General features: G+C 40.7%; 1 protein-coding gene and 1 non-coding gene across 4 annotated transcripts in view; both read right to left on the bottom strand.

The window, feature by feature from the left end:
* Window positions 1–1,372: 1,372 nt before the first annotated feature.
* Window positions 1,373–1,474, bottom strand: LOC111524945. The gene has a single exon (XR_002725917.1). It is a non-coding gene; the product is annotated as a small nucleolar RNA U13 (small nucleolar RNA).
* A 3,576-nt stretch (window positions 1,475–5,050) lies between these two features.
* Window positions 5,051–13,308, bottom strand: part of RUFY3 (RUN and FYVE domain containing 3) — a 110,063-nt gene continuing 101,805 nt past the window's right edge. For 2 of the 3 annotated variants that reach the window (XM_023190257.3, XM_023190258.3), the window contains exons 16-18: window positions 10,672–10,699; window positions 9,234–9,302; window positions 6,965–7,108 (exon numbers count right to left, since the gene is read on the bottom strand). In XM_023190257.3, the coding sequence (XP_023046025.1) occupies window positions 6,965–7,108; window positions 9,234–9,302; window positions 10,672–10,699 (241 nt within the window). Of the gene's footprint in view, window positions 7,109–9,233; window positions 9,303–10,671; window positions 10,700–13,308 lie in introns of all 3 variants that reach the window. The other variant, XM_023190256.3, reaches the window with a different exon arrangement.

Consider the following 13,308-nt stretch of genomic DNA (forward strand, 5'->3'; position numbering starts at 1 on the left):
TCGATGATAGCTCCCAAACCAGCTATTGTCTAAGAATTATTGAGATTTGACTTGGTATAACATTTTGGGTAATACATTAGGCTAAGTTAATTTGAAAGAAGTTTTACTGTAAAAACAGGACCATTAAACTACTGAAATATAATTATTTTAAAAGGGCCCCCATTTTTTGGTGAACAAAACTGAAATGAGGCTGTAATGGAGAGCCTTCTTTCACAGAATGGTTAAATCTCCTTTAAGAGTTTCATTATATGTGGTTTTTTTTTTTTTTTTTTTTTTTTTTTAGGCGGAGTCTCGCTCTGTCGCCCGGGCTGGAGTGCAGTGGCCAGATCTCAGCTCACTGCAAGCTCCGCCTCCCGGGTTTACGCCATTCTCCTGCCTCAGCCTCCGGAGTAGCTGGGACTACAGGCGCCCACTACCTCGCCCGGCTAGTTTTTTTGTATTTTTAGTAGAGACGGGGTTTCACCGTGTTAGCCAGGATGGTCTCGATCTCCTGACCTCGTGATCCGCCCGTCTCGGCCTCCCAAAGTGCTGGGATTACAGGCTTGAGCCACCGCGCCAGGCCACTCATTATATGTTTTTATAACTTGACTTACAAATAGTGAATGAACCGAAGACTTTCTCATAGTTCCGATCTGCTTATCAACCTTGCAAAACTTGGTGTCTATTTGGAAATAAATAAGAACTGAAACTGCATTTAGGGATGAGTTCAGTCAGGTTCTATTGGGTTAGACTTTGAGTATGAAAGCACGATTTTTTTAATTAATAAACTTTATTTTAGAGTAGTTTTCGGTCACTGGGTGTGGTGGCTCATGCCTGTAATCCCAGCACTTTGGGAGGCTGTCTGGTGGATCATGGGGTCAGGAGTTCGAGACCACCCTGACCAACATGGTGACACCCCATCTCTGCTAAAAATACAAAAAATTAGCCAGGCATGGTGGTGCGTGCCTGTAATCCCAGCTACTAAGGAAGCTGAGGCAGGAAAATTGCTTGAACCCAGGAGGCAGAGGTTGCAGTGAGCTGAGATTGCGCCATTGCACTCCACCCTGGGCGACAGAGTGATACTCTATCTCAAAAAAAAAAAAAAAAAAAAGAATAGTTTTAGATATACAGAGACGTTGCAAAAACAGTCCAGAGTCCCTGTATACACCTCACCCACCTGTATACCTATTGTTAGTATCCTGCATTACTATAGGATATTTGTCACAACTAAGCAACCAACTTTGATACGTTACTATTAACTAAATCGCACAGTTCAGATCTTTCGTTTTTTTCCAAATACTCTTTTCATTCCAGGATCCCACAATGACATTCATTTAACCACCTCAGATAGTTTTGTTTTTAATGACTTCAGATTCCCAACTTTTTTTTTTCACATCAGATGGGTAATGTCCTGATATAACAAGGTGTGAAGGAGGCACATCTAACAACAGAAGTGTGAAAGCCCAATCATCATGCTTATGAACTACAGAAGGATCTCAGACTTGGTTTTGATGACCATGACAGCGTTAAGGAGTACTAGTTGGTTTTGTAGAATGTCCGTGAAGTTTTCTGATTGTTTTCCTTCTGGTCTTAGGAGGAAGACCAAAAAGGGGCATTTTCATCACATCAAGGGTACCTGTTGTTAATAGGGCTTATCACTCATGATATTAATACAAATGTTGATCACCTGGCCAAGATAGTGTTTGCCAGGTTACTGTACAATTTTTTTTTCCTCTTTACATATTGTACTCTTAAAGCAAGTTACTAAGCACAATCCATACTCGAAAGGTGGGGAGTTAAGCTCCATCTCCTTGAAGTAGGGGAGGCGGTATCTACATAATTATTTGGGGTTTTTCTGTATAGGAGAGATGCTGCTGCTCCTTCATCAGGTCATTTATATCAATATGGACTCATGAGTACTTACTTTATCCTTTGGGTTATAATCCTAAGCTGCATTATTTACTTTGTTGCTGAGATTTGTTTCATCTTTGGCCCTTGGGCATTCTATCAGTTGGCTCCCGTGCCCCTTTCGCATACCTACATCCTTGTTTGTGGAACACTTCTTTACTTTCTGGCACCACAAGATACCCTCGATGGAGAATCAGCCATTTCTCTAGGGAGCCCTGATTCCTTTTCTTGGAGAACGGTATTAGAAAACAAGATCTGGGCATTGGATGTACCCGTTGCTGCTGGCGTGTCTGCTGCTAGGCCCTCTCAGTGAACAGAGATATATGCAGGTGTAGTAACTGAAGAATACACACATAATTGTAATTACTTTTTGAATCCTTCTGGGAAGCACAGTTTTTTTATAAAAAAAAACTAGTAAAATATACATAAAACCTGCTGTTTTAACCATTTTTAAGCATACATTTATGCGGCATTAAGTGCATTCACATTGCTGTGCAACCATTACCACCATCTGTCACCATAATTTTTCATCTTCTTCCAACACAAACTGTAGCTATTAAACACTGACTCCCCATTCTGCTCTTCCTTAAGCCCCTGGGAACCATCATTTTACTTTCTTTATGCTTTTGACTATTCTAGGTACTTAGTGTAACTGGAGTCATACAATATTTGTCTTACATATGACTGGCTTTTTTCACTTATCATGTCCTTAAGGTTCATCTATATTGTAGCATGTGTCAGAATTTGTTCTTAAAGTTGAATGATATTCAATCGTATGCATATACTAAATTTTGTTTACCCATTCATCCATTGATGGACACCTGGGTTGTCTCTACCTTTTGGCTATTTTGAATAATAGGGCTGTAAACACAGGTGTACAAGTATCTGTAGTTCCTGCTTTGAATTCTTTGGGGTGTATACCCAGAAATGGGTTTGCTGGATTATATATGGCAATTTTTTTTTTCTTTTTTCAGAAATCACCATACTGCTGTACCATTTTACATTCCCACCAACTGTGTACCTGAGTTCCAGTTTCTCTATGTCCTTGTCAACACTTGTTCTACTTTTTTGATAATAGCCACCTTAATAGGTTTATGAAGTGGTATCTCCTTGTGGTTTTGATTTGTATACTTCCCCAGTGATTACTGATGTGGAGCTTTTCATGAACTTACTGGACATTTCTACATCTTTTTGCAAGAAGTGTCTATTCAAGTACTTTGCTCATTTTTTCAGGCTTTTTATTGTTGCAGGATTTCTTATTTACAAATGTTTTCTCCCATTCCTTGCGTTGCCTTTTCATTCTGCTGATAGTGTCCCTTGATGCACAAATTTTTAATTTTGCTGAAGTCCAATATATTTTTCCATTTTTTGGCTGTGCTTTTGATCATACCCAATAAATTACTGCTAAATCCAATGTCATGAAGCTTTTCCTTTATTTATTTATTTTTTTCTTTTTGAGACAGGGTCTTGCTCTGTCGCTTAGGCTGGAGTACAATAGTGCAGTCTCAGCTCACTACAACCTCCACCTCCCAGGTTCACCCAATTCTCCTGCCTCAGCTGCCTGAGTAGCTGGGATGACAGGTGCCCACCACCACACTTGGCTAATTTTCATATTTTTAGTAGAGATGGGATTTCACCCTATTGGCCAGGCTGGTCTCCAACTCCTGACCTCAGGTGATACACCTGCCTCAGCCTCCCAAAGCGCTGGGATTACAGGCGTGCACCACCACGCCGGGCCAATAATTCTTTTTCTTCTTTTTAAGAGTTTAATAATTCTAGCTCTGTTTTTCTTCCAACCTTAGTGGATGGAGCTAGTTCTTGATGCATTTTAAGTTAATATTTGCAGATGGTGTAAGGGTCCAACTTTTTTGTTGTTTTTTGGTATGTAGCTATCCAATTCTCCCAGCACCATTGTTGAAAAGACCATATTTTCTCCACTGAATGGCCTTGGCACCCTTGTCAAAAATCATCTGACCGTATGTGTAAAGATTTACTTCTAGGCTCTTTTTCTATTCCATTGGTTTATATGCTAATTTTTATGCCAGTACCATACTGTTGGTTACTGTAGTTTTGTGTTAAACTTTGAGATCTGGAAGTGTAAGACCTCCAACTTTGTTCTTTTTCAAGATTATTTTATTTGGCGGGGGGGGGGAGGGGGTCTCTTGACATTCTGTATGAATTCTAGGATAGATTTTTCTATTTCCGCAGCAGTGTTGGGATTTTCATAGGAACTATTGAATTTGTAGATTGCTTTGGGTAGTATTGACATCTTAACAATATTAAGTCTTTGACTCCATGAAAATATACATTTTTTTTTCTTGGCCTCCCAAAGTGCTGGGATTACAGGTGTGGGCCACTGCGCCCTGCCAAATGTGATACTTCTATGTCTTAATTTTGTATGGCAGCATTTTGAAGTTTTCAATGTACAAGTCTTTGCCTCTTTGGTTCAGTTTATACTATTGTAAATGATGGAAAGCACAATTTTAAAGGAAGATAGGCATACCATTAAGTCATGGTATTCATGACTTGGTCTCCTTGCTTTTATGGGAGGCTGCACTAATAACTAAAGATCCTTGGGATGCTGTATAAATTTTTTTTTTTTTTTGAGATGGAATCTTGCTCTGTTGCCCAGGCTGAAGTGCAGTGGCGTGATCTCAGCTCACTGCAACCTCTGCCTCCCGGGTTCAAACGATTCTCCTGCCTCAGCCTCCCCAGTAGCTGGGATTACAGGTGCACGCCACCACGCCTGGCTAACTTCTGCATTTATTTATTTATTTAGTTTATTTATTTTAGTTGAGACAGGGCTTCACCACGTTGGCCAGGTTGCTCTTGAACTCCTGACCTCAAGTGATCCGCCCGCCTTGACCTCCCAAAGTGCTGGGATTACAAGTGTGAGCCACCATGCCCAGCCTAAAAAAATTTTTTTAAAGGCTAATATTTATGTGTAATTCTAAGTAAAGTCTCAAGTGACCATTCTTCCTTATACTGTGTGTTACAAATTTCTTTTCCAATTAATTTAAAATTAATTATAAAGTAACTTTTGCTAATTTAGGGCAACATTCCTTTAGAAGAGGGCTGGCTCATGTAGGTGGTCAAAAAATAAGGAGAGTGAAGACTCAAAACAGAAATGTTATTTAGGGTAAAAAAAAGACAATCAACAAACTAGGCTAGAATTATTAGATTTTATTTTTCCCCAGAACTGTTAAACTGCAGCTTCACCAAGTAACAGGCTGACTTTTGGAATAACAACTCTTTCCCAAGCTGTTAATTCTTTCCAAGAGACAGAATTTATTAAAAAACATGGTTCCAGGATATTTCCTCCCCAGAATTCTAAACCAGTCACAGAAAGAATCATACCTTCTTAGGTCTTGATTAGAATGAAACAATCTATAGACACATGTAACAGAATCAAAATAGTATATAATGTTTCTTGCCTTCTCTTGCTCAATACACTTCTCTCTTTTCCCCCAAAGTTTGTTACTCAAAGATGTGTAAGTACAGTCAGCCATCCATATCCATGGGTTCTGCTGCATCCATGGATTCCACCAACTGCCAATCAAAAATATTCAGAAGACAAAAATTCCACAAAGTTCCAAAAAAGCAAAACTTGAATTTGCCGAACACCCAGCACTATGTTGAATTCATGCAAATGAAGTGATGTGTAGGTATTTTATTAGGTATAAATAATCCTCAGATGATTTACAGTACACAGGAGGATGTATGTAGGTTATATGTAAATACCATATAACCCATTCTATATAATGGGACTTGAGCACCCATGGATTCTGATGTCCAGTTGGGTTCCTGGAACCAAACCCCCATGGTTACCAAGGGATGACTGTATTGCCCTTTCCAAGAAAGCATCTATCACCTCTCATTCATGACTCAGAATAAGGAACTCCTTATTCAAACAAGTATTCCGAGCTAACTGTTCTCAGCCATCAACAAATTAAACTTGGCCAGGTGTGGTGGCTCATGCCTGTAATCTCAGCACTGTGGAAGCAAAGGTGGGAGGACTGCTTAAGCCCAGGAGTTTGAAACCAGGCTGAGCAACCAATGAGACCCCACTGGGGGGGGTGGGGGGGGGAAGCCAGTCCCAGCTACTTGGGAGGCTAAGGTGGGAGGATTGCTTGAGGCCCATGAGAACAGGGATTCAGTGAGCTGTGATTGCACTACTGCACTCCAGCTTGGGCAACAGAACAAGACCCTGTCTCAAGAAAACAAACTTATTTTACTCTATATTTGACTTTGCTTTAATCAATATCTTCTATTTGCAAAAGCTAAACCCTATTTTTAAAACTCCTTACAATTTCCATTATGACTTGGAGAGGAAGGTGGAGGGAACTGGGAAGAGTTGGCTTATTTTGTGGAAGGAGATTCTGAAAAGGGCAGTTATCTACTTTGAAGTCATTAAGTAGAAAAACAAATACTCTTTTTTTTGATAATGAAAACCCTTGTAGGTAAAGACCAGAAAATTCTAGTCCTGAAATTATAATAATTACAATATTGTTTTCAGTACATTCAGAATTTATATTACTTTTTAATTTCTTTTCCCTGAGATTGGGTTCACAGTTTGGTAGAAATACTTTAAAGAGGTAGTTAGGGGTGAAGAGGAAACAATGTTTATGCTAACAGCACCTGGAAAAATAAGTAACATCTGTCATTTTGATCTCAGCATCTGTCTCTCCCCCTTGAATCTGCAAATGTAACAGAAGGAGATGATCATTTTCCTTTTTATTCTTATCTGCCTGGACTCTCTCCTATTACATCCACCCGAGCATCACTAATCATAAAAATGAGTTGCCCTTCCAAAGATATGCTATAAAGCAAACCCTCAATGTCAGGTTGTTTAGATTTAGAAGAGAAAGGCTCAAGTGAGTTCACTTTTATTCATACAGTCATTAGGGAAAATGAGCAAAATTTCCAGTAACCACTGCCTTTTCTCCCTGGACCTAGTTAATTCCTATCAACTCTTTAGTTGACTCTTAAGAACTGGGCTCTATGAGATCCTGACAGCTAAAACACCGGTACAGAAGAGCCTGCATAAACGTTTTGGTCCAGGTCTTGGCCTTCAGTCTTATGATGGGCTGGTGGAATATTGCTTCATCAGATGCTTGTGACAGGGATTGCAAACTCGCTCAGGCTTGATACTTGAAGGAAGAGGCAGTTCATTTGTTGAACAGGCATCACAGAAGGTTCCTCTGCAGTTCTTACACACATTCTATGAGGAGAAGAGGAGGTTAGGCGGAATAGAGGAGGTGTAAGGCATAAGGATTCACGGGATATAAAAAGCCAAATGTGGCAAATGCTCAATGCCTAATCAAACAATGACTGGATGTTTACTATGTGCCAGATAGTATCTGAACACAGGCCCAATCTACAAAAAAGTTCACAGTCTAGTTTTTAGATTTAAATGAAAAGAAGCAGTGCCGTAGAGTTAAAAATAAAAACAGGTAAGATAAAAATCCTTATATTTAGAATATACTTCACACATCTGTTCCCCATACTCACTTTGAGGTAGGTTAGTTTTAAAATCAGTTTGCAAGTACCTGTGCATACTCCAAATAAGGCAGTGAAAGAGCAATGGATCGAGTGAACAGGCTAGGATTAAAAAATGTGCTGAGTATGAACTGAAAGTATAATTCCTAATACACTGATGTGCTTAATGCTTTCCTGTGATCTCTGGTGCTCTAAGCACATCCGCTGGGTTATCAGTGCAGCAGGAGCACAGCTTCCTGCATCTTGTTGATAGGAAATTGTTTTGTTTTCCTAAACATTTTGCATCTTTAATGGTCAAGCACTGAGAGAGCAAGAAGTCACTATAGCAATGTCAGCAGTAAGGCTGTCATAGGGTGGTATACACAAAGCCCCAAGCGTCCTATGTAAAAAGCTGTGAAGAATAATTTCTCCCATGAAGTGCTATCTTCATCCCAAATAATTCATATTCCTGAGGGTGAGAGGAGTAGGGGGTTGCTTTTATTTGAAAGCCTGAGAAGAATTTTTGTCTGACACACAGAAGTTAAAGTTGCATGGCTTAGAAGAGGAAAGCCAGAATGAACAGTTTCTTCTATTTTGTAACATGTTTCTATAATTATAACTTCCAGTTCTATAAGGGCAGTTCATCTGTTCTCTGACTCTGTGAATTTAAGACTAGGTCATACCATAATTTCTTTTGTTAAAATTTGGCACGATCACAGATGGTGCTATGCAGGTTGTGATCCAGAATTTGAGCCTGTTTCCTGTATCTCTTCCAAGCACGTGTTTCATACGTTCATTTGTATATAACTTTTCTTGAGCATCTCCTATGGATTGGATACCATATTAGATGCTGGGGGATTCTGTGAACAAGACACAGGTCCAGCTATCAAGGGCACTCGTTCTCTCTGAATACTTCCTTAACTCTGCCTACCCTAGGGTAACAAACTGGGAAGGTGCTCAGGCAGACACCCTTGAGGATCGGGTGGAAAACAAGTGTTCTAGCGGGGAGAGTTCATATTCTGTTCTGAGGAGGATAAAGTGCTGAAAGGACCGTGGACTTTGGAGCTAAAGCTAGGTTGGAAGCTGGGCTTCATCACTTATGACTTAATTTTGGGAAATATAGTTAGCATTAGATGTTCAACGTTCTCCATTTATAAAATGACAGCTATGAAGGACATAAGCTTGAAAAGAACAGAGACTTGGTCTACTTTGTTCATTACTTTTTTTCCAGCACATTCTACACAGCAGGCACTCAATATTTACTTATACATTTCTATCTGCTTATTTGCTTTAAATTACATAATTTTTTGTTTGTTTATTTATTTTTAGACAGAGTCTCGCTCTGTTGCCCAGGCTGGAGTGTAATGGCGCGATCTCGGCTCACTGCAACCTCCACCTCCTGGGTTCAAGCGATTCTCCTGCCTCAGCCTCCTGAGTAGCTGGGATTACAGGCGCCCGCCACCATGCCTGGCTAATTTTTTTTTTTTTTTTTGGTATTTTTAGTAGAGATGGGGTTTCACCATGTTGGTCAGGCTGGTTTTGAACTTCTGACCTCGTGACTCACCTACCTCAGCCTCCCAAAGTGCTGGGATTACAGGCATGAGTCACCGTGCCTGGCTGCTATTTATTTTAATGGGAATTTACTGACATGAATTATTATGACTGAAAAAAGAACAGGTACCCAGTAAATGCTTGCCCCTTTTGCTTTTCACCCCACCCCTAGCAGTAGGATTTATTTTATTTTATAACCTAGTACTGTGAGCATGCACTCTGTACTCCACGCAGCAAAGTCCCTGTTACTCCTGGGGAGGGACTGGGGGGTGCTGTAGACATTCCTATGAAAAACCTGTCCATTTCTCACCAGTTACCTTTGTTAGGCTGCCATCTTCCTGGCATAGCTGACACACCTGTGGCCTTTCAGAGAGCAGCAGCTGATCCTAAACCACACAGTGAGCTGGTTAGTTTTTCTTAGTGCCAGAAATATTAGTACTTTCAGAATACACATTTTTTACTTACAATATTAATATAACCACACTATAGACTATCTGGAAACTAAACAAACCAATTACAAATAGGTAGTCCTACCCCCATAATACCACTCGGAGAATCCTATCATTATGCTTCCAGCTCCTGGTTTTTATAATAACATGATTTTATTTCTAAAAAGAAAATTCGAACACATGCAAGTATAGAGTAAAAAGTTTTAACACCCATTCCTCTTGCTTCACTCTACCATCAAGAATGGAAAGCACTGGAGGCTGGGCCTGCTGGCTCACACCTGTAATCCCAGCACTTTGGGAGGCCAAGGTGGGTGGATCACACGGTCAGGAGTTCAAGACCAGCCTGGCCAACATGGCGAAACTCCATCTCTACTAAAAATACAAAAAAAGCAAAACTGGACATGGTGATGGGCACATGTAATCCCAGCTACTCAGGAGGCTGAGGCAGGGGAATCACTTGAACCTGGGAGGCAGAGACTGCAGTGAGCTGAGATTGTGCCACAACACTCCACCCTGGGTGACAGAGTGAAACTTTGTCTCAAAAAAAAAAAGAAAAGAAAAGAAAAGAAAAGAAAAAAAAGAATGGCAAGCATTGGGCATGGAGGCTCACACCTGCAATCCTAGCACTTTGGGAAGCCAGGGTGGGAAGATCATTTGAGCCCAGCCTGGGCAACATGATGAAACCTTATCTCTGTAGTCCTAGCTACTCGGGAGGCAGAAGGGGGAGGTCTGCCTAAGCTTGGGAAGTCGAGGCTGCAGGGAGCTGAGATCATCTACTGCACCCCAGCGTGGGCAATACAAGTGAGACCTTATCTCCAATTAAAAAAAAAAAAGGATAGCAGTAGGATTTATTTTATTTTATAACCTAAGAGGTAAATGACAGGGTGACTCAGACATAGTAGCATTCACTGTCTTTCTCATGGGCTTGTCATAAACTATTAGATTCACAAAGTGTTTTATAATCATTTATGTTAGCTTATTTCTAAGTGATCAAAGCATCTTTTTTCTCTCCATTTTATTATGTAAGAGAAAACTAGAGGAAAGGGATGTAAAGTGAACTCTCCTAGGTCTTATGTCAGGGATAATTTAAAATAAGTGCGAACTGATGTTTACTTAGTAAACTGTTCAAAGCTGTGCTACTTCCTGTGCGAGCTTCAGGCAATACGTATTTGTTCAGGGTATTGTTAGAAGGATGGTACACTGTATTCACGCATCTTCTGCCCATGCTACCTTATTTGCTGGCTAGGCACGGTTCAACCAACTTCATCATTTATACAAGATGTTTTGAAACAGGAGGCTGTGTTACCTGTTCATCCGTAGGGTGGGGTTGCAGCCTACAATGGAGAAGTAAAAAATCGTGACAAATAGGAACTTTATATTTCCATTTCTATCACTTCAATTAAAAGCTCAGAATACAAACATTTTTTCAAACAAGGAATACTGTAGGTCTTTTATATTACTAAGAACAACATAATTATTAATTTTGACCTCCAAGGAGAGGAAATTTTGCTTCTTAAAATGAGTCACTAGAATCTGACCCTTGACTTATTATATTAGGGTTCCCATTTAAAAACAGATGAAGTTATATTTTACATTCCTTTTTGCTATCAAAATAGTTAGCCTTTATGTTTCCCAATGTGTAAAACTCCAATGGTTCAGTGGCCATATATTTTAGTAGCTTTTTTTCTATTTGATATTATGGAAATCTATACATTATCCATTATCACGTTACATATTAGTCCCAAATATTAAGATGTGAGCTTTAGCAAATTAATCCAAGAAGGGGAAATGAATGAGACTGTCACCAGAAAACCCATTCAGGTTGAAATATTTCTTCATGAGACTGAGCTGAGCTAACTCTGATGTTCCCAGCATGGACTAGAGCCTAAATGAGAGGCGAAGCAAAGCCCGCTCTCGGTTACAGGGAAAACGCACTACAGATTGCAATGGTTCCTATTCTTTTCACTTGGGTAGTAGTGTGACCACCAGACATACACCATGGGGTGACCAGATTTTCTGATGTTCCTTGCCATCATAATCCCAGGAAGCCTGGTATGTCTAACGATAGCAGCTATGACCAGAATAAATCCTGGAAGTTGCTAATAGGTAGTGCTTAAAAACAGTAGACATGATAAACAGAAGCAACTTGGATAAGTCACTCAGCCTCTCTGTGCTTCTCAGTTTTCTCATCTGTAAAGTTGCATTAGACACTTTTGTAAGGAATATTAAATCATAAGGAGATAATGAATGTAAAACAAATTCTAAGTTGCAGAGCACAATTCAGATAAAAGGAAGCACTATTCTATATTCTCAGGACCTTGCCGGGCGCAGTGGCTCAAGCCTGTAATCCCAGCACTTTGGGAGGCCGAGACGGGTGGATCACAAGGTCAGGAGATCGAGACCATCCTGGCTAACACGGTGAAACTCCGTCTCTACTAAAAAAAATACAAAAAACTAGCCGGGTGAGGTGGCGGGCACCTGTAGTCCCACTTACTCGGGAGGCTGAGGCAGGAGAATGGCATGAACCCGGGAGGCGGAGCTTGCAGTGAGCTGAGATCTGGCCACTGCACTCCAGCCTGGGCCACAGAGCGAGACTCCGTCTCAAAAAAAAAAAAAAAAAAAAAAAGGACCTAAATCAGAAGTTGGCATTTAATAGACACTCCTGATTGCTCAAGTAAATGACTTGATGTTAGTTTGGAACTAGGCTGACCCTGAAAGACACCTGGAAGCCCAGGTTAATTTTATGGCCCTTCTAGTTCCCTTCTCTTTGCTTACGCCAATCTGTAATGTGAGATGGGTGACAGTTTAAGGTTAGCTCTGGATCAAACGATGCTCTTTGGGAGCAAAATTAAAGACTTTGGAATCATTCTGGCGTTTAAGGCAAGAAATGGGCATTTAGGCCAAGCACCTGCATACTGGACTGTGTAATTTCTCTTCTCCAGCAGCTACTTTTGCTCCAGATGACATACTACTTCATTCTTTTTTTTTTTTTTTGAGATGGAGTCTTGCTCATTGCCCAGGCTGGACTGCAGTGGTGTGACCTCGTCTCACTGCAAGTTCCACCTCTCGGGTTCACACCATTCTCCTGTCTCAGCCTCCCAAGTAGCTGGGACTACAGGCGCCCCCCCACCACGCCCAGCTAATTTTTTGTATTTTTAGCAGAGACGGGGTTTCACCATGTTAGCCAGGATGGTCTTGATCTCCTGACCTCGTGATCCGCCCACCTTGGCCTCCCAAAGTGCTGGGGTTACAGACATGAGCCACCGTGCCTGGCCACTACCTCATTCTTAAGGTGACAAAGCCTGGCTAGGGATAGCTGTATAGTTCTCTCAAAACCCCACTATGGTATCATTCCTCATCACTAACTGCTTCCTCCACCTTTTAAAGTAGACCTTTATGTTTAGAGCAGTTAGGTTCACAGCCAAATTGAGTAGAAGGTACAGAGACTTCCCACATGCCTCCTGCCCCATCCCCGGCCTCTTTATCAACATGCTGCACCAGAGTGGTACATTTGTTACAACTGATGAACCTACACTGACACATCATCATCACCCAGAGTCTACAGTTCATATTAAGGTTCACTCTTGGTGGTGTCTATAGTCTATGGTGTGGTCAAAGGCACAATGACATGTATCCACCATCATAGTATCATACAGAGTAGTCCACTGCCCTAAATATCCTCTGTGCTCCACCTGTTCATTCCTCCCTTCCCTTACCACTGGCAACCACTGATTTTTTTTTGTCTCCATAGTTTTGTCTTTTCCAGAATGTCATATAACTGGACCTCCTTCACTTTTTAATGCAGTGGTAATATGTAATATTTAATTATATTTCTAACCTGGTAAAATAGCTACAAAAAGTCAGCTTCCTTGAAACTATCCTATGCCCTTCATCGTGAGCAAATCAGATAGAGTTAGGAAAAAGGAATAGAGTTAAGCTGTTT

This window comes from Piliocolobus tephrosceles, chromosome 3 (assembly GCF_002776525.5).
Source record: "Piliocolobus tephrosceles isolate RC106 chromosome 3, ASM277652v3, whole genome shotgun sequence".
In the NCBI taxonomy this organism is placed as follows: Eukaryota; Metazoa; Chordata; class Mammalia; order Primates; family Cercopithecidae; genus Piliocolobus; species Piliocolobus tephrosceles.